At 36.1% G+C, this 23344-nt stretch overlaps 1 protein-coding gene across 1 annotated transcript in view; it reads right to left on the bottom strand.

The window, feature by feature from the left end:
* The window catches only part of grk6 (G protein-coupled receptor kinase 6), a 62755-nt gene that overhangs the window by 31980 nt on the left and 7431 nt on the right, over positions 1-23344 (bottom strand). The window contains exon 2 of the mRNA XM_082141311.1: positions 21025-21120. Within this exon, the coding sequence (XP_081997437.1) occupies positions 21025-21120 (96 nt within the window). The remainder of the gene's footprint in view (positions 1-21024; positions 21121-23344) is intronic.

Here is a 23344-nt window from a genome sequence, read left to right on the forward strand (position 1 = left end):
TTACAGCTCCTTCATAATGCTTCTGGCACAAAGCGCCAAGCTTTACTGCCGAGTGCAGATTACTATCAGCATTATTGCTCTTGATACACGCTTGTTTTAATTAGAGCAGATGCGATCTCTTTAGAGAAATATTTGTCTTCAGATTTACTGTTGAAAATTTGAAATGGCCACCACCATACATTGTGGAGATGCTGTTGATTCTCATTTACAAACCCCTCATTAGGAAACTCATATATTTCTTTATTTATTATTTTGTGTGGAACAAAACGGGAAACTTCGGACCGGTTTACACCTGGTATTAAGATGCGTTTTGGTCATTCTGATCACAAGTAGATGAGGGAGACACGTTCCTGTTTACACATTTAATTTTGTGACTGTTCGAACGCATTCGAAAACATGACGGAAGGCAGAGCGCTTGGAGAAAATATCTGCAAGAATTTATGAATGAATGAATTATATGAATGTGAGGGGGACGGCATGTGCTTTTCATCTTCCCTCCGTGTAATGCCCAATTAACTAGTGTTTATAAGCTTTGTTTACAAAGGTTACCGGGGAAACAGCAATATTTCTGCTGTTCCATAAGCGCCACCTACTGTCAGAGAGAGGATTTACATTTTTATTCAGCCTGTCTACTGTTTTTGTTCAGATCAGAGCCGTTCAGATCAATGTGAAAATCAGATTTTTTAATGTACATTTAAACTAAGCTAATATGCTTTCAAAAAATTGGGATAATAAGGAAGCCTATGTAGAATTGTTTATGGAGCAGATAAAATGCACATCATTTATAATTTTGACATCCTTTTCATAAAAATGATTTATGTGAAGTTGAGGCTGAAAGGTTGATCATTTTATGAAACTTTAAAATTTTTGTCAAAGCATGTTATGTACTACACGTTCAAATAAAGTTATGTTTTAAGTCACCCAACCAATACTTTTGGTTCATTAAACATCTGGCCATCATTGTTAGTTATTATTTTAATGTTTATCCAAATAGAAATGTTATAAACCTTGGCCCCAAAAAGTATTTGGACTCTTAAGCCACACTTAAAAATTTCAATGCATTAAAGGGTTAGTTCACCCAAAAATGAAAATTCTGTCAGTAATTACTCACCCTCATGTTGTTCCAATCATGTAAGACTTTCGTTCATCTTCGGATCACAAATTAAGATATTTTTTATTAAATCTGAGAGCTATCTCACTCCTCCATAGGCTTCCAGAGGGACCGAAACTCGCCGGCCCAGAAAGTCAGTGAAGAAAATGTTGAAATAGTCCAAGTGACTACAGTGGCTCTACATTAAGTTTATCATGCGACGACAATACTTTTTGTGCGAAAAAACAACAAAAATAACGACTTTATTCAACTATTAGTGTTCTTCAATGTGGGCCTCTGACGAGAGTTCACGGGAGCGCCACGACGCATGCGCGAGAACTGAGATTACGGCGTTCTTCTTCTACTACTACTTGTTACTGGCTGCTCACTCCTTAGGAGTATTATCGCCATCTACTGTACAAGATGACGTCCCGACATTGCCGGGAGCGCAAAACGGTCTGTTTACAAGCAGCTGAAGACGCGCGCTGTATGTAAAACTGTATTCGTAAATATGTCCGCAGATTTCGATGTAGATGAAGATTTGATTTTTTTTTTTAACCAACCATACTTATTTGAACCAGAATACACAGACATTGAACTACAAGAGATGGAAGATGCTGCAACACAACCGCAGTCTGCTTCTGAAAGACAGAGAGCATTGGACAGCTGATGGTGTAAATGTAATCAGTGCCAAGCCATGCCTACTGAGGCCATCCTTAAAAATATTTTGGTTTGCCGTAACAGCCAAAAAAAAAGAAAAAAAAAGGGGTCGGTTGGTCGGTCTTGTAGAAAGCCTTTCTTTAAAGTGAATTTCGTTTTGTATTAATTGTAGCATGCAGGCAATATAATCAGGACATGGAGGCGCCCGCGCTCTCGTCTCTTAAATGAACCAAAACTCTACATTGAATCTTTAAAAAAAAAGAAGAAAGAATAGACCGACCAACCGACCCCTTTTTTTTTTTTCTTTTTTTTTTTTTTGGCTGTTACGGCAAACCAAAATATTTTTAAGGATGGCCTCAGTAGGCATCGCTTGGCACTGATTACATTTACACCATCAGCTGTCCAATGCTCTCTGTCTTTCAGAAGCAGACTGCGGTTGTGTTGCAGCATCTTCCATCTCTTGTAGTTCAATGTCTGTGTATTCTGGTTCAAATAAGTATGGTTGGTTAAAAAAAAAAAATCAAATCTTCATCTACATCGAAATCTGCGGACATATTTACGAATACAGTTTTACATACAGCGCGCGTCTTCAGCTGCTTGTAAACAGACCGTTTTGCGCTCCCGGCAATGTCGGGACGTCATCTTGTACAGTAGATGGCGATAATACTCCTAAGGAGTGAGCAGCCAGTAACAAGTAGTAGTAGAAGAAGAACGCCGTAATCTCAGTTCTCGCACATGCGTCGTGGCGCTCCCGTGAACTCTCGTCAGAGGCCCACATTGAAGAACACTAATAGTTTAATAAAGTCGTTATTTTTGTTGTTTTTTCGCACAAAAAGTATTGTCGTCGCATGATAAACTTAATGTAGAGCCACTGTAGTCACTTGGACTATTTCAACATTTTCTTCACTGACTTTCTGGGCCGGCGAGTTTCGGTCCCTCTGGAAGCCTATGGAGGAGTGAGATAGCTCTCAGATTTAATAAAAAATATCTTAATTTGTGATCCGAAGATGAACGAAAGTCTTACATGATTGGAACAACATGAGGGTGAGTAATTACTGACAGAATTTTCATTTTTGGGTGAACTAACCCTTTAAGATACAAAATATCAAACCAAGTGGCACCAGCAAAAAAATTATGCTACAACTTTTATCAAAGTCACTTTTCATGAGCTACTCTTCAATTATTTTCAACTAATTGGTCTTGAGGTCATTTTTTAACAACTAATCTATTGCTTCATATTTTAAAAAGGCAAAATTTACAGATTAAAAAGTATATTTGAGCTCTATTTCTTTAAAATAATTGCATTTTGATCATTTGTTATATTGTGGCATTGTAATTGTGGTTTAAGTGTTCAAATCCTTTTTGGGGCCACTGTATTTGATTACATCATACAATTTAGTGTCATAATAAGACAATTTATCACACACTGGCAATGTTTACATGCACAACTTTTGTTTCCGAATCCGAAGTAGTGTTTACTTGAGCGCTAAATTAAGTGATCGGGTTGATGTGCTCATTTAGGTCACAAGTTTCTGATCACATTTAAGTTTTTTGACATGCACACACTGCAGGAATATACAGAGTTTCCCCGCTGTTTGCACATACTATTCTCTTACATTGCTACTTTTCTTATGACTTAATATTGATCTTAATATTGAGGGGAATTTTAGAATGACACGACAGTCATTCATGACACTTCATTCAACAACTACAACAGCTTGTTCCGTACGTCACTGCACATGTGCAGTACTTTCCAGTTTCGGTTTTCAATCCGATCAAGTGTTTACATGTCCTATCGAATAGATCAGAAAAGGAATATCCCACCCCTTCACACCCGAAATTTCATTCAGATCGAGCTCAATTGGATCGATTAAGGCGTTTACATGAAGGCTTTTGAGTCCGATTGAGTCGTCAATCTGATTACAAACTGATTATTTGGTTGCATGTAGACGTAGAATGTGTGGTGCACAATTTTGTTCAGTGGTTTGCATCAGTGGGTTTCTGATTGACTACTTTAAGCTTTTGTGATGAGTTCAAACTGTCTCAGTTGTAGCCAGTAGACTGTGAGTGATTATATGTTGTTAATAATTGATTATGAAATGGGATCGCTTTTTATCTTCCTCTCCTCCCCTATATGGGGTGTACTTCAATTATACAACACTATTAAGAACCTTAAAAACAAACCAGGTTTGACCCGCTATGCCCATTATATGGAAATGATTAAATGAGCAGTAACATGGTTTCATTCACACGGTCACAAGGCTTCCTTTGAGTGTACTTAGTCATCAGAAAAGATGGAGAGATTGGCCTTTAGAACAGGGTCTCGCTCTGTCACATTGTTAATTCTAAGAGGGGTTTAGTGACCTGTTAGTGAATGGTCAAATGAGTTAGGAGATGGGAGATAATCACAGTGAGCTTCTATTTAAAGTAAAAATAGAATTGAAATTGATCCAATTTAGTGTATTAGTACACAATTCGTCACTGCATGTTACTGAAACCAAAAATTGTGACGTAAGGCTAAATTACGACTGTTTTGGAGCAAGAAACTAATATTCATGTTGCCGTCTAATTTTCATGTCAAACAACAACAAAAAAAGCACTCCCTGCGTATGCCTGAACAACTTTTGTAGCTTTAAAATGAAAGTAGTTGAATAACTTTTGTAAGATTATTTTGTATTTAATTTATACAGCGAATACTATGCAGTGTTATTTTTCATTTGATAAATTCAATTTCTGTAGCATTTCATACTTGAATACTACTGTTAGACTTAGACCCACCTGAAAAATCTTAACCACTGTTTATTTCATTTGCATCTATGTTCTATTGTACTTATTTGTGCTATTGCTTGTAATCTGTTTATTTGTTCTTATTTTATTTAACTTGTCTTGAACTACATTTGGTTAAATGTTGCATATGTTAGGCTAGTAGTTTTTGCTGTGGTATGGTAACACGGTGGCATGATAACAACCTTACTTATTAAAATACAAGTTTACATGAGTCAAAATCAATAAAAACAATTTGATTTCATGCTGACTTCAGGGTGGAGTTTGTTTGCTGGATCAACAAGGCAAGGCAAGGCAAGTTTATTTATATAGCTATAGTACATTTCATACATAATGGTAATTAAAAGTGCTTTACGTAGAAGAAGTTAAAATAATCAAAATAAATAAGAATAATTAAAACAGTTTAGAATAAAAAAAAAAAAAACAGTACAAATTTTGTACACAGTGCTCATTCAGTAAATGCACAGCTAAACAGAAGTGTTTTGAATCTGGATTTGAATGTGACCACTGTAGGAACACATCTGATCTCTTCTGGAAGCTGGTTCCAGCTGTGGCTGGCATAATAGCTAAAAGCGGACTCGCCATGCTTAGAGTGAACCCTTGGTATTTCTAGCTGATGTGATCCTAATGATCTGAGTGTTCTGTTGGGTTTATATTCAGTGAGCATATCTGCAATGTATTGAGGTCCTAGGCCATTGAATGATTTATATACCAGTAATAATACTTTAAAATCAATCCTAAAATGTAACTGGGAGCCAATGTAAAGACCTGAGGACTGGTGTGATATGTTCATATTTTCTGGTTCTGTTCAGTGTTCTGTATGAGCTGCAACTGTCTTATGGTCTTTTTGGGAAGGCCAGTGAGGAGCCATTACAATAATCCACCCTGCTGGTGATGAAAGCATGCACAAGTTTCTCTAAGTCTTGTCTGGAAACAAAGCATCTAATTCTTGCAATATTTTTCAGATGATAGTATGCTAATTTAGTTATTGCTTTGACATGACTATTGAAACTAAGATCTGACTCCAGAATCACACCGAGATTCCTGACTTGATTTTTAGTTGTTTGATCCCTAGAGTGAAGGTATGCGTTCACCTTGAGAACTTCATCTTTGTTTCCAAACGCAATGACTTCGGTTTTGTCTTTGTTTAACTGAAGAAAGTTTTTGCACATCCAACTGTTTACTTCATCAATGCATTGGCACAGTGAGTCAATGAGGCTGTAGTCATTAGGCGATAGGGCTAAGTAGATCTGTGTGTCGTCTGCATAGCTGTGGTAAGCAATTTGGTTCTCTCTCATTATTTGGCTCATTGGGAGCATATACAGGTTGAACAGGAGTGGCACAAGAATTGAGCCTTGAGGGACTCCGCATGTCATGGATGTCCACTCAGACTTATGGTCTCCTATAGACCTTATGCGCCAGAGAAACGAGGGCGCCGCCATCTTTAGAATATTGTCTTTTAACTTCCGTTTTTGCGGCCGCTGTGTATATTTCTATGGCACTGCTGTCCAGGAGTAATTAGCTTTTGAAGTGGATTTACTTAATGGAAAGTTAACGAAAGTTATCATGAGGACTGTAATGTAGCAGATGACTTAAAGGGATAGTTCACTTTGAAATTAAATTTTGGTATGTTTTAGCTTACCTCAAGGGCATCCACTGCGAAACCGTAGCCAATGCGACATCTAGTGTATATGTCTATACCCGCCCGCGCTCTCAGATCATTTGGACGCAGCTGTGTTCAAGAGGTAAAAACAATATAAATACTGTTCGTTTTCTCACACAAACCGCTCGTTTCGTGTCTTAGGCCATCAATGTGTACTTACGATGGGGAATTGTTTAATTTGGACGATGGGGAATTGTTTTAATTTGGACTCTGTGCATGCTCTTTGAGACAGTGACCATCGACCTGCATTATATGACTGACAGACAAGAACGGTTTGACCTAAAAATATCAAAATTGAAACTACTGCGGAAAAAAAGACACCTACATCTTGGATGCCCTTGAGGTAAGCTACAACATACCAAAATTTAATTTCAAAGTGAACTATCCCTTTAACAAATGTCAGTCGACCGGGAAGATTTTAAAACGAGCCATTCATTAATAAACACGCAAAATCGCTGTGAAAATACAGACCGGAAGTCAAAAGACAACGAGCGCAGCACTGAAAAGGGGCGCGGCTACATACGGTCTATACTTACATAATAACCTATCCCTCCTAAGTATGACCTGGACCATTTTAGGACTATCCCTGAAAGCCCCACCCAGTTTTCCAGCCTGTCAAGAAGTATGTTGTGATCGACAGTGTCGAATGCAGCAGTGAGGTCAAGTAGTACCAACACTGATAATTTGCCTGTATCAGTATTTAAGCGAATATCGGTTATTATCTTTATGAGCGCTGTCTCTGTGGTGTGATGTGGTCAGAAACCAGATTGAAAATTGTCAAAGTATCCATTCGAGCTTAAGAATTTGTTCAGCTGATTGAAGACAACTTTTTCAATGATCTATATAGCTTCCCTGCATTGTGGACGAAGTACACATACCATGTACTCGAGTTAAAGTAAAGATACTCAAGGTAAAATATTACTCAAGTAAAAGTAGAAGTGCTGCCTTTAAACATTCACTTGAGTAAAAGTACAAAAGTATTTGCCTTCAAATGTACTTAAGTATCCAAGTACTATGATTTTTGTATTGCTATAATGTCCTATTATAATTTTTGTCACAAGACTCTTGCTTAACTCAGTACACACTACATTATGGGAGCAGCCAATTTCCCTACAAAATTAAACACCAAAACGTATTAATGCAGTGTTTCTGCTACTCCTCAGAAAAAAAAATGCTATTATATGCAAGTAATTTTAGTGTCAAGGTAATAAGCAATGTTCATTATGCGTCAGTATTTACCGATAATTGCTGCAATAATAGCTGATGCGCTCTGCCCCGCTTAAAATTATTGGCGGCGGCGAGATCACAGTAGGCTTGTTCGACTTGAAACGGCACACTGCACAGACCAATCGGTGAATGACATTAAAATACCGCAAGAGCGATTAGAGAGTAGACGGCTCTGTAATGTATGCTTTTCAATCGCTCTCGCGATTTCGCTCTATACTTTGATGTCATAAACTGATCGGTCTGTGCAGCGCCGGTTCAAGTCGAACAAGCCGTGTGTGTCGCAACCTCTTATATACTGTCTATGGTCGCAACTCTCATATTTAACGGCTCTGGTTCGTGCTTAGTAGATACCACCAAGGCAAGTTCAAAACAAAGCGCGCACGTTGTAGGCTACTATGATAGGTGGCTCGTTTGACCAGTTAAGTTTTTATCCACTCATAAATAAAAAGGAACGACTGATTTTGAAAATGTAGTAGAGTAAAAAGTAAGATATTTGACTTTGAAATGTAGTGGAGTTAAAGTAAAAGTCTTCCCAAATTTAAATACTTCAGTAAAGTACAGATACGCAAAAAAGCTACAGTAACGAATTACATTTACTTCGTTACTGTCCACCACTGATTTTGCACTGCTGTTGAGTTTCTCCAAGGTGCTTTATGTCTGCCACTCTTCTTCCTGACTTTCACCGGAGCAATATCATCAATTACACTTTTAAATTGCAAGGTCAATGTCATGCTAAAATCTCCAAGAGCATTGGCTGATATTAGACTTTCATTTGTCATTGTTTAGTTAGTGGGGCAATTCTGTGATAAAGCCAAATATACAGCCAAGGAAATATAGTCAATGTCATAAACCTGAATTGAAGGCTCATTTACGGTTGCAGTGGTGGCTCACAAAAGCCATATAGACAGAAGCCCACAGGAGCCTGACACGGAAACCATGGGCCCATGGATATATATACACAATATACTGTGTGTGTGTGTGTGTGTGTGTGTGTGTGTGAGTGAGAGTAAATATGTATGTATGCATACATATATATATATATATATATATATATATATTTGTGTATACTGTATTAGTGATGTCAAAATGTACACGTTAACATGCGATACTTTTTTTAGTTTAACGCATTAAAAAAATATTCAACGCAATTAAAGGAGCATTCCCAAGCCATGTAATAAAATAAGTTAGTAATATAATACAATTTATTTTTGTATTTTGTCAATCATTTTTGGAGTGATTTTTTTCAGTAAAGTTAACAAAATAGCAGCAACAGCCCTCTTCAGTTTAGAGTGAATGTTTGTGTTGATTTTAAAGTGTTATGTATTCTGATAACACCAAAATAATTAAAATGATGTAGTGCCTTGTGCAAAAATAAACAAATTATTAGTAAAACACGCCCCTCTGCTTGATGCAGTTATTTAGGTTATTCTAAATATATACTTGAAACTAGTAGCATAGAAAATGTTTTCAAAACATGCACATTGTGGAATGGATCCTTTGCTGCTCTATAATAGTGAATACTAAGGAGACCATGGTTTCTGTGTGAAGTGTGAACTGATTATTTTGTAGACATCTTTTGAAAATGAAACAATTGCGTGAGTTTGAGGAAGATAAAATGAATTAACTTTTTTAATAATTTTTTTTTAAAGGAAGTCAGAGTTGCGTTAATATATATACTTTTTTGTTTAAAAAAAAGAAAAAAAAAGACGTAATTATGAGAAGTGCCCTTTATTTCACTTGAGCCCCTGCCCCTCAAAATGTCTGTGCACGTCCCTGCTCTTGACCGAATAACTTTTGTAGCATTAATAATGATTAATCTATATTTCATTTATAATTTATGCAGTGAAGACTGTGAAGTGTTTGATAACTTTATTCAATGTCTGTATAGGCTATTTCCTACCTGTTAGACCTACCTGAAAATCTTAAAGCACTGTTTACAAGGTTACATAGGTCAAAAACAATATGAAAACAATAACTCTTTGTGCATTTTGACAGGGCAAGTAAAAATCTGAAATGGCCTGACTGGGACGATTGAAAAATTGAGGGGCACAGGTAAATGAGACGTTTATTATAATGGGTTTGTGTGAAGACTGTTATAAATTCACTTAAATTAAAAGTGAAATTGACAGCATTACATTATACTGTAATGCTGAATGGCTATAATTAATGGCTAAAATTGAGAAATAAATATTTTCCATAGGGACATTAGTAGCAGTACTGGTATCAGTGATACTGGCCTTCTTTCACAAAAATAATCCATTAAACAATTATTTAAAATATAGGCTACTGTATTCTTTATGTTGTTTCTGCATTAATTTGGAGATTAAACGTCAAATTATAACAATATAAAAATATATAATACAATCTAAAAACATATGTTGGGTTGTTTAGTTTTTGTCAAAAATCGAATCTAAAATTGTTATCGAGTGGATTATAATGTGCTACTGGGCATGTTGTAATTTTGGTTGTTTTTTGGTTCCTTGCATTTTAAACACGGAAGCTGAGAGCTTCCTGAGGTGCCAGGCCAAGCGGCTGTGCTTTAAAACGGAGAAAAGCGGCTGAACATCTGCTGTTGTCTGGCCTGAAGTGCCATGTAGACATTTCTAAGCTTATGAATCAATGGCAATAAAATAGACACATTCTCATACAAACAATTCAAACATGACCTTTGACAAAAGTCAATGAAGACATGTTTTCTCAATTCCATAAGGTGATGTCACACAACAGGGCGAAAAATTCCCAAGGCTTTCCCGAATTACCCTTTTCAGGAGAATACCAATGAATTCAAAACACAACAATTAGACAAGACTGAACAAGCTTGGAAAACATTGTCTTGCGTAAAGATGTGAAAAATGGTCCTGCATTATTTATCCATGTTTATATCTTGTCGTGATTGCCATTTAAAACATTTCAGAAGTATCCAACAATTATAGTCAACCCATTTTACTTCCATAATGATATATTTCCATGTGAAACAAACAAACAAAAAGTACTTGTTTTTAATCCTTGGAGGAATGGATCATGAAAATGAGCGTTGAATGGAGCCAGACCTGATTACCAGTTTGCAGATGATTGTGGAGAGGAAGAAAATTTCATCCCAGGAATTGAGTCATATGAAAAATGAAGATCAAGGTCATTGAGAGCATTTGAAAATGTAAATATGACAATAAATGTCTTTTAAGTGGTCACATTATACCAAATAACGGAAGCTTAAATTATTAGTTTAAACATTCGCAGATCTATGGTTTATTATATCAGTAAGCTACACTAATAGTATCAGTAGCATAACACTAACAGATTAGCCTGCTAGATTAGCATCCTTCTAGATAGCTAGCCTGCTAACCATTAGCTGATTAGGCCACTTAGTTTACGGCAAAGACTATAGAATAACACACGACGCGTCACTCCTATTGTTTTGAATGGGGAAAAGTGCAACGCTCAATATGGCGGAATATCCCACTTTCTAAATAAGAGCCAATCGCTGATTGGTAAAGTCATACGGATTAAAGTGCATATGTGCGCTTCCACTGCGCATTAGCTTGATCCAGCTTGAAAATTTTCGTTTTCTGTCATGATTCGAGTGTTTAGAAACAAAATTATAATTAAATTATGAGACAGTTGTTGTCAGATTTCATTGGCGATTTCAAATATGAAATTTAATCGTGAGCTTGGTGAACAGTTTTGGAGAATTTGATGTTTCCCCATTCAAAGAGATAGGAGCTGCACTTGCATGCCCGAGAGGCGTTTCAAAGATGGCCGCCGAGTGAATTGACTTATCTTAAAAGGACTTTGTTCACGGTTAACCGATTAGCCTGTTAGCATAGCATACCTTTAGACAAACAGCCTTCTAACTTAGCCGTCTCAATCAGCTCCCTACTTCAGTAGTCAGGGACTGATCAGAGAGTCGGTCTTTTTAAGGGCTGTCTCAATCGCAAAATCCTTTCAGTGCTCTGTAACATTTGATCGCAGAAAAATCCCACAATGCACCACAAAAAACAGGGAGCATCGATGCTCACTATGCTCCCTTACCAGAAATTACTTCACATTTCTGAAGTGCGAAAAATAAAAAGCATGAGCCAACTCAATATATATAATGACACACAATAGAAGATTTGAAAAGATAATACGTTTTTAAATTATATGTCAGCAGCATTAAACACACATTTGAGAGAATGATTCAATTACCCATTTGTAAAGACAGTCACTTGGTTCATTTCAGAATAAATTAGCCGTATTGAACAAATCTTTTGAATGAATGATTCAATGACTCACTCATTAATACAGGGAATTGCTGCCACTTAAAAATCATTTGGTATTTCAATATACAGAATTTTATTTTTAAACCAAATCTCATTGTATTATTTATGCAATTGTCATTACAGGGTAAATGCATTATGCCACCTCTGAGCTGCATTAAACAGTCTGTGACAATCAATACATTTAAATGTCACTTCAGTGCAAAAATGGATTTAGTCAATAATGATAACTTAATAAAGATGATGATTTAATTTAATTCATAGCAGCCCTGGTGTGTTGTTTCTAATTGGACGAATAGATTACATGTATACATTTGACATAAAAGATGACATGCATTTAATGAGGTTTAAAAAAAGGTCCTTCTAAAGGTTAACATCCCTTTTATACTAGTAGTCTAAAAGAATAGTGAAGTTGCCATCTGGCCATTTGTTAACAGTTTTCAACACCTATTATTTTGGCCTAGAATGTGACATCATCCTGAAAAAAAGAGCCATTTCAGAGTCAGCGCAAGCTCTTAATACCAACACAACCTTTTATTTTTCTTCTTTAAAAAACTGAAGAAAGCAAATGGCCGAAATTCTGATTTCTTAATGACTGGTTCTTCATGCTAATAAAAGTAACTCATGGTATTTTGTTTATTAGGATGTTTTATGACACTTATGAAATGTACATGATGTTCTTTTGCACAATTCACTGTGAGGCACACTATCAAACATAAAACCTGTAAGAGAAAGCTTCATTATTTAGGGACAGACTTGTCCGTAAGGAACATTTTGATATAATACTGCTGACAAAGTGGAGAAAAATCGAAAGCACTGATCTTAAGCCTCCCTAGAAGCAATGTGGCAAGACATGACGTGTTCACAATGTAAAATGATGAAGAGAGGTATTATTGAATGGAGCACATTAAATGGGATGGGAACACCCCAGGCATGGAAGGTTGAAAATAATCAGAGATGCCCAAAGCTGTCTTTTTTAACCATTCGTTTCAATGTTTATATTGTTTGGTCCTTCGTTTGTGGTTTTGCACTCAAGTTCCTTCTTCAGACACCTAAGGCGAAGCCAGCATGATTCTCTTTACACTTAAAAGGCACCAAAGTTGAGACATGAAAGAACATGGGATTATTCACAAAAGTGTAATGGCAGTGGTCATAGTAAAAATAATAATAAGGTTTTTAGATCAGATTAGAACTCCATTAGCCAACTAAAGAAACCTGAAGCTGTTTCGGGGAATGGTTTGAGACAGTAATTATAACAAAGGAAACAGGAAGTAAGTGAGAAAGACACAGGCATGAGATGCACGATGGGCACAGCACACACACACACACACACACACACACACACACACACACGTTTCACTTCCTGCCCAACTCAAGTTGATTAATATTCATGGGACTATGTTTCACCAAAGAACTCTGGTTATGGCAGGTACCATGCTAATATAACAGGCTAATGGGAAACAGAGAAAGCTTTTCTTCAATGTTTTCCCAGAGTAGACTTCTGGGCGGCTCACAGATGATTCCCATCTAAACCACATCTCATTTGCAGAATCTGGTGACATTAGGATAAATTAGGCTCCAACTCAGAGGAAATTATATGATTGGATTTAAACTAATAGGTACTTTTAATCCATCCACCCCCTCCCCAAACCCCACTCCTCAATTATGTGTCTGTGTAAGTCTACTGTACAGTAACAGTGCTGTTTACAGCAGCTTTGCTTACACACAGGCTTAGGATGTGAACAAACTCTTAACCCTAAGTAGTAAATTCAACACGTAACTCATCCCACACTGTTTGTGCTACAAACATGAATGATAACTCGAATTATAGCTTGTTGAGAAGAAATGTGCTTATACTGTATATTTTTTCATATCATGATATTATGCCCTTCATTTCCATTGGATCAGAAAACTGAGCCATACATAGGGGCCAGAATACTGAACTCTTTTGACCTGGACTTTTGGAAACCACCGATAGCAACCAGAAATCGTGGCAAAAAAATAAATAAAATAAAAACACATATCATATAGCATGTCAAATGGAAACAAGGTAAGCATGATATACAAGTATCATAATTGGCAATAGGCCTTTATCAGATTTTTATTTATTTATCGGTATTGGTCAGCATTGGATATTCAATTGTGCATGCCTTTGATGTCATCTAACATTTACTTAAAGGAATAGTTCACTTAAAAATGAAAATTCGATCATCATTTCCCCACCCTAAAGTTGTTTCAAACCTGTATGAATTTCTTTCTTATGCTGAACACAAAAGAATATATTTTGAAGAATGTCAGTAACCAAACAGTTGATGGAAAAGTGAATTTTTAAGTGAACTAGGCTATTCCTTTAATCTTTAAAAACAGTAATCATTTTAATTATAACACTAGTAAATCTGTTTAATAATAATACTGCTTTGCATTTTTCATACTTTCATTATAATGCTGTGATGCCTCATGCCTAAATTTTTGCATTTAAAACAATTGATTGAAAAAAATTGTACAGATATTAGCCATTTAAATGATATTGACCATAACTTCATTAGCTTATAGGTATCAGTCAGAATATACTAAATAATAATAATGATCAGATTCAGCCAGCCTTGCTATAAATCACACACAACATCCTTGAATCGTCACACACTTTTGCACAGCCATGCAACATTTACATTTTCAAAATAAGATGTGAAAATCTACCTTTCTGAGCATTTTTAGCTATGTTATTTAGATACAAGACGTTTTTGTTGTGAGAACAGAAGGAAATGGCATGTTTCCCTGGCGTTGCACACACTCAAGATCAAATCAGTAACTGTCAGGAAGTTAAGAGTGATTGTGTAACACCTCAAATTTCTTCCACAACTTTCTGCAAGAAAACATTATTCTAAAGAAGTGCTATTACTTCATCTGATTTTTAGAAGGATACTGATTCTGATGGTTTGTGTAACATTAGCAACACATTAATAAGCTGTTTGAAAAAGTCAAGCAAAAGGTTAATCATATTAATGACCGTTATGTGTCCGACGTTGTAGAGAGCGATACATAAAATTAGTGGTCGACCGATATATCACCACGGCCGATATTCTGTATTTTTAAAATATATCGGCATTGGCCGATACGTTTTTCTGATTAGCCGATGTGACAGAAGCGAGACTTTTATTTTGACGGGTGGCGCTGAAAATGCGTGAGAATGCGCCTGACACACTGCGCGCACATTATCCGTCTTCATTAGTTTAATCTTTACGGTCTCTGTTTAACAGTTATATCTAATATGTTATTATTAGATTGAACTGTTAAAGAATGTAAACGGTATGTGAAAAAATTTTGCGAAAAAAAAAAAGAAAAAGCATTTGCTTTTATTTTATTAGTAACAGGCAAACAATATCCTATAATACTCTCATTTACCGTCAAAATGTGCTGTGCTATATCCAGTTCCTCACTATGTCATATTCATGCCATTTTCACTGTGTGCTCTATGTAAAATTAGTGTTACCTTGTTTTTATTTGAAAAAGATATGATTACCAGTGTGCACAAACGTACCATATTACTGAGTGCCCTGTTGCCGTGCTTACTTCCTTTTTATTATTCATATATTTTAAAACAATTACTTTATTTGTGAAAAATACTGTAATACGATTGCAGAATCAATTGCCATCTAAAGCATGTTTATTTTAAAGATTTATTTATTAAATATATTTCATATTTATTTCTAACTTATTAAATATTAGTTAAAATAAATATTAATTATTCATATTATATATCGCTTTATATCGGCCATCCTGCTCTCTAAGGGTCTGTTTACACCTCGCCACTTCATGCGTTTTCTGTAATCGGATAGCTATCCGATCGTGAAAAGACCAGGAGTAAATGCCCTCTGAAATGCATTCGAGACGGATTTGAATCCGATTGCTTAAACCACTTCAGGAGGTCGTCTCCGCATTCCAGACGAAACTGGACAAGTGTAAATGCATCTGGTTGTTGAAACCACATATGTAAATTTTACTCCTCCCAAAAACTATTTTTCACAGTCATTTTCAAAGGGGTGGTATAATACCTTTTTCACAAGATGTAAAATAAGTCTCTGATGTCCCTAGAGTGTGTATGTGAAGTTTCAGCTCAAAACACCCCACGGATATTTTTATATAGCATGTTAAAATTGTCACTTTTCGAGGGTGAGCAAAAACGCACCGTTTATGTCTGTCCCTTTAAATGCAAATGAGCTGCTGCTCCCAGCACAGGGGGCGGAACTTCAACAGCTTGTGTCTTTTTACCTCACACAGACATGCACTGAACATTTTTTTTCATGTCTTTTATGTTCAAACCGGAGTCAGACAAAGATGGAGAGACTCAAGAAGAAGTGACAACATGTAGACAACATTTCTGAATGGTTAGTTGATGAATTTATGTAGCTTATGTGTAGTTATCTTCTAGTCATTGATTAGCATTTTCTGTCATGATAATCTATAAATCGTGTTGCCGGGGGTGGGGTTTATGTACATTTTAGGGTTCATGATGTCACTAACCTGGGAGGTTTGTTAGTCCTTAAAAAGCAATTTCTATAAAATAAAATCTCTCCCTTGTCTTTGAACTTTGAGCGTCGTGACTTTGCAGATGTTGTTTATGCTCAAAAAGCAACATTACACACTACTTAAAGTTAAAAAAGTGAAATCATAATCAACCACCCCTTTAACTTTAAGCCCGGGGTAATTTAAGTTGTACTCGTCTCTTCGTGGAAGTGGAAAAACAAGTTCTTTGTGACCCACAATATTTCTTGTAAAAAAGATTTAAATGCAAAAGAAAAGGTATGAGAGAGCTGTTTTTGTCAATTGTATGTTTTAATTTAAAATGCTTGCGATGTTAACATAATTAGGCCTACATGTTTAACCGCTTTGCCACTTGCTTGAGCAACTTAATATATAAATCTATATATAATCTATAATCTATAAAAGACGCTGACAATAAAAATGTTGAAAATGCCACAACACGTATGTGTGAAACAGGCGTTACATTTGCAGCTATTTTAAGGCATGAATACTTTTTAAAAAATGGTTTTAAGGCAGGGGTGTCAAACTCAGTTCCTGGAGGGCCACAACCCTGTAGAGTTTAGCTTCAACCCTAATTAAACACACCTGATCCAGCTAATCAAGGTCTTCAGGATTACTAGAAACTTCCAGGCAAGTGTTTTTGGAGCTGGTTGGAGCTAAACTCTGCAGGACAGTGGCCCTCCAGGAACTGAGTTTGACACCCCTGTTTTAAGGGATACAATTATTGACTATTGAAGTTTTTGAACCCTGTTGTATAGTATATTTCCTTTTAAAATGAACTGAGTTGGGAGGTGCGGTGGCGGGGAGCATGCATATACACACATTGCTACAGTAGATTTGGTAAGAACATCTATGTGACTTCTAAAGGAAACTGATTCAGCAAAAGTTGGTCACATGGCGGCAGACATACTGTATAAAAATGTAAAAGTCTAAACAAATCAATTCACAACGCATCTGCAAAATGTATTGACCTGTACATTCCCGGTGCAAAATCAAAGACATTAACAGCACAATTGACAGATTTTTTTTCTCATCCTGACAAGAATTAAGTGACTAACGTCAAAAAAATGACAGTTAACTTCCTCTTTCTGCCCTAGCCACAGTTTCCTCTCCTCAACAACAGCCGCACACTTACCCTGTCAACTGACGCAGACATGAAACTCTGTGGCCAACCTACATTCTCAACATCCCGATTTACATAATACAATTTTATACAATATTGCATATGCATAACCTTTACAAAGACTGTAAAACAGCTGGACTAATGTATTAACCTCAGAAGGAGCCAAACAGACATAAGAAATATGGGAATGTGTTTGTGTGTGTGAATCTATGCATGCGCTAGTCTCTGCACATGTGCGACACCTTGTTTGCATAGGCAAAGGGTAAACCAACTCCAGGTTAGATGCGCTTCCTCCTTAAAAACACATTTTAAATAGTATGTCAGGAAATGGTTTCAAGTTACTGTCATCTAGCAACAACCAATACAATCCCAGCATGAACGCTCCAGATAAATTATTTGTTATTAAAGCAGCTATGTTCGTGATTTAGCATGGCAGCCAATTCAAATAATAAATAATAGGGGTGTAACAATGTATTAGTGTCACAATATATTGCAATGCAAAAAGGCAATATGTATCATGGATAGTGGCAAAATGTATTGTGTATAGTTCGCCCCCCCCCCCCCCCAAAAAATTCTAATATTGAGTTCAGTATCGTGATATGTATCAAATCGTGACATGAGGGTATCGTTACACACCTAAAAAATAACCATTGCCTCAATGCAGCAAAAAAAGTTGTATTTCAATTCTGAATGGATTATAAGCCTAGAAAGTGCAGAGAGCGCTCCCTTTATAATCACCAAAAAAAGCTGTCACCTCAATTCATCGCGATCTCACAAAGTTCCGTTATAATCAATGAAGCTGACTGAAGCACAATCAATCTCTTATTTAGAGGACATCATTTCTACACTTTGTTTGTTATAAGTTAACTTATAATGAGCATTTGCGAGCGTGCAGAACTTTGAGTGGATTCTAATTGAAACACGTCTAATTGTGTTCAAGAAATCATCTGATATGTTTGTGATTGGCAACATTGCTCAACGCTGCGAAACACGTTGTAAATAGAAACCTTTAAGAACACCAAATCTGTTTCGCCAATATTCTACTATTACGATGAAAACTGATCCTAGACCAGCAGTTATGGGCAGTTTTCCTCTAAAAGCAATGAGAAGCAGCAGCGAGTGGTAAATTGAGTGAGAAGATTCCACACTGGTCTTAAGTCCATGGCCAGAGGAGAGCTAAACCTTGCCCAGTCTTACACAAGCTCTCTTTCATTTAAAAACGCTCTTTGTTCATGACTATCGTTTTCAGGCATATTCCAAAAGTTTCTTATCCACACTGAAACGTCGGGAATTCACCCTTCCTGCGCATGCGTAAACCCTCACAACAGCTCACTGAGATCATACAGAAGGAAAAATAAATAATAAAGTTATCGCGCAATTCTTCTGGCAGGATCATTTTATTTAGCTAAATATCTCACCATTCACTGATGCGTCCAGGTCACCATCTGTTTGGTCTAAAGGCTGGTTCACACGGCAGGATAATTAGGCCGATTTTAGCCCCGATTCACCCCTTCCGACAATCTTAAGGATGCTCCGATTATCGTAAAATAATCTGATCAGATATTCCTGCCGTGTGTGGTGTGTTAAGGCTGCTCTCGTCTGCTCGGAAGGACGTCGGGACCGCTCCGATCTCAAATCGGGGATATCCAACATGTTGGATTTATTTGGCCCGATTTCTTCTCGTGTGTGGTGTCCCCCGAGCACGCAGCCTGTGGACTGTGGAGTGTAGCCAATCAGAAAGCGAGGTGACGAGGCGGCGAGGAAACACCGGGAAATATAATCAAAACAGCCGGCGGTATGGCGCACCAGAAAGTCCGGTGGACGTCAGAGATCATCGCCTTTTCTTTTGATAACGTTTTTTTTCGGTTAAAAACAAACTACAAACTATTGCCACTGCATCCTCTTCGTCCGCCATGATTGTTTACTCTGAAGTCACGTTTGATCTCGAGGTATTTTGCGCGATTTCCCGTCTGATCTGGGAATGCTCGGGAGTCAAATCGGTTCGTGTGTGATGTGTTGATTTTGCCGTGTGTCTGCGCACCACACACTGTACGACCAAAACTGTTAGACCCGTGATTTTTTATCCCCGTGTGTGGGGTCTCTCAGGTTTGGAAAATCGGCCGACAATTTTAAAATCGTCCCGTGTGAACCAGCCTTAAAACGCAACTGCTCTCATGCGAGTTTGGCAAATGAGAGTACATTTTCTGTCAACTTTGCAGGACTGTGATATGAAGAGTGTGCAAAGTAACATATTTTAGCAACTGTGTGAAAGTGAATAGCACATAACAGGCACAATACCGGTGTAAACCTGAATATCTATTGGTACAATATGCATCACATGACTAAACATGCGTCATCATTTTCAAGTACCTCCGGTTTCACAGTCCACACTACAACGCGAAAACGGCAGTTTAAAATGTATCCACTTTGGAGAGCGTTTTCAAAAAGCTACGTTTTCATTAATAAAAATGGCGTCTCATTGTGGACGGAAGGCCAAAACGGAGAGAAAAATATGCGTTTTCAAACAAAAAAGTATTAGTGTGGAAAGGCCTAAGGTGTTTCCATGACTGTTTATTGCGATTAAAAACGGTGTACGCCACATAGTTTAATGCGAATATGGTTACTACGATTATGAGCTTAAATCGCATCAGTTTGATCTAAATATTGCGTTTACATGAGATGGTTTAATCGCAATACTGCCAAAATTCCATTATAATCGCATTATGAGGGTGCATGTTAACGCACTGATTTTTAATAACTAAACCATTTTAATAATAACACTAGTTCCCTTTTTTCATACTGCACATTATAATATTGTAATGCCTAAATTGTAGCATTTTTAATGAATTATTTTTTAATCATTTCATTTCAGACAAAATAATACAGAATTTTAATATTAGCCAATAATTATGTGACCAAAATACAAATAAATAACCAAACATTTTTTTTTTTTTTTTGGCATAATGAGGAACGTTTCATTATAAACAAGCCCAAAATACACCTGGGATTTTTATTTTGAAATGCTTTACTTTCAGCTGCTCATTCAAAAAGATGAGGGAGATAAAATGTGCACTCATAACCATTCACAATATTTTACAGTATAGACAGCATAAAGTTATGTTAAAGTATAGACAGCACTGTCGTAATTCATCAACATTCCTCATAAGAAATCACGTCATAAATGTGAGGTACTCAATAATTGAGAAATGCTCTGAAACCGCAGTAACGCCATAATTTGAACATGCTGCGCTCACATCTAATTAATGGAATCATAATTTTTTTGAAGGTTAATAATCACATTAGGCCATATGGTGATTCCTGTTTTTCTGTCCCCAAATTTAAGAATGATAATCAAGACTTCTGCTATACTATTTAAGACATTCCATCAATATAAATCTATGTATTTTGTTCTCTCATTGTATAGTTCACCCGGCGAACCACAGCAATTTAAGATTGGTATTTTCCTTGCATATTGCCATATTTCTCTGCAATCACATTTCAGATAGCTTTAAGACACCACAATAAAATGACAGAGAATTTGAGAATAAAAAAAATAAAAAAATAAAAAACACAGAAAAAACAACTTTTTCTATACGAGTGAACAGTTTGTTCATATGACATGAATGTGACTTGCATATCAACACTTATGACATATTTGATATAAACGTGAGCTGTGTACCTATAGTCTGACGTAACTCCTCACACAGGCTTATATGAGGGAACTGAAGCATCTGTTTCCATTTCTTGCTCTTGCCTTTTCTGTTCCCACCCCCTCCTGCAAAGGAATCAAGCAAAGATCAAATTAGAGGCAGGAACTGCATACAGGCTCTAAAATGCTATTAGATTACTATCTTAACACAGGTGGGCTTTAGAAGACTGAATGGGATATGAATACGTATATATTATCCTATTATGTGAATAATAATAGGTCATATATTGGTAATTCTTCAATTAGGACACTTTTGAAAGCTTGAAAAATAAGACTTCTTCAAACTGTTTCAAGGATGTTAAAACATTTCTCAGATTTATCAAGTGGATTCTGGTATAATGCGTGATGGTATGGATGTTTGATCCTGTGTGATGGTAACAACATTTCTCTTTTTTAAAGAGAAGACTTGGGATGGCTAATACACCACATAGCTTTGAACTGGAAATAAAAAGACATTTCTAAAATGTTTAGAGACAATTCTAGTAATGACACTTAAAGGGATAGTTCACTTTGAAATTAAATTTTGGTATGTTTTAGCTTACCTCAAGGGCATCCAAGATGTAGGTGTCTTTTTTTCCGCAGTAGTTTCAATTTTGATATTTTTAGGTCAAACCGTTCTTGTCTGTCAGTCATATAATGCAGGTCTGTGGTCACCACCTCAAAGAGCATGCACAGAGTCCAAATTAAAACAATTCCCCGTCGTCCAAATTAAACAATTCCCCATCGTAAGTACACATTGATGGCCTAAGACACGAAACGAGCGGTTTGTGTGAGAAAACGAACAGTATTTATATCGTTTTTACCTCTTATACACAGCCATGTCCGAGTGATCTGATCTGACGTGTACGCAGACTGGTGCATAGATATATACACTAGATGTCGCCTTAAAGACATTCGTTCCAATGAACTGCCGTAGACAAGGCGACATCTGGTGTGTATATATCTATGCACCAGTCTGCGTACACGTCAGATCAGATCACTTGGACATGGCTGTGTATAAGAGGTAAAAACGATATAAATACTGTTCGTTTTCTCACACAAACCGCTCGTTTCGTGTCTTAGGCCATCAATGTGTACTTACGATAGGGAATTGTTTAATTTGGACGACGGGGAATTGTTTTAATTTGGACTCTGTGCTTGTGTTTTGAGATAATGACCATAGACCTGCATTATATGACTGACAGACAAGAACGGTTTGACCTAAAAATATCAAAATTGAAACTACTGTGGAAAAAAAGACACCTACATCTTGGATGCCCTTGAGGTAAGCTAAAACATACCAAAAATGTATTTCAAAGTGAACTATCCCTTTAATAAACCTACTCCGTGATCATGATGTAAAAATCATAAAATTATGACCAACCATATCCAAAATAGAAACGGTTTGCTAAAATGATTTCCGTGACGACAATGACAGCAGTTTTGCAGACAGTGATCCTTTATTATAAAATGTATGTATATATATATATATATATATATATATATATATAAATTTTTTTTTTTTAATGCACATACACACTACCATTCAAAAGTTGGTGGTCTGTAAGACTTTTAATGTTTTTGAAAGAAGTCTCATATGTTCACAAAAACACATTTGATCAAAATTACAGGAAAATCTGTAATATTGTGACATATTACAGTTTCAAAAACTGTTTTCTATTTTAATATATTTTAGAATGTCATTTATTTATTTGATGGAAAAGCTGAATTTTCAGCATCATTACTCCAGTCTTCAGTGTCACATGATCCTTCAGAAATCATTCTAATATGCTGATTTCCTGCTCATGAAACATTTCTTCTTATTTTGAAAACAGTTTTTGCTGCTTAATATATTTGTGGAAACTGTTATACATATTTATTTATTTTCATGTAGAAAAAAAGAATAGAAAGTTAAAAAAGACAGCATTTATTTGAAATAGGAATCTTTTGTAACATTGTAAATGTCTTTACTGTCACTTTTGATCAATGTAATGCATTCCTGCTGAATAAAATATTAATTTCTTTAAAAATAAATCTAATATATACATGTTTATATTTATAGTATAATTATGTACAGTAATATACATGATAAAATCTAAACTGCTCCATAATTTCTTTTTTTCTTTTTCTTTAATGAATAGAAAGTTAAAAAAAGACAGCATTTATTTGAAATGGGAATCTTTTGTAACATTGTATATGTCTTTACTGTCACTTTTGATCAATGTAATGCAATCCTGCTGAATAAAATATACATTTCTTTAAAAATATATCTAATATATACATTTTTATATTTATAGTATAATTATATACA

The sequence above is a fragment of the Leuciscus leuciscus genome, assembly GCF_965113295.1.
Source record: "Leuciscus leuciscus genome assembly, chromosome: 16".
Lineage (NCBI taxonomy): Eukaryota > Metazoa > Chordata > Actinopteri > Cypriniformes > Leuciscidae > Leuciscus > Leuciscus leuciscus.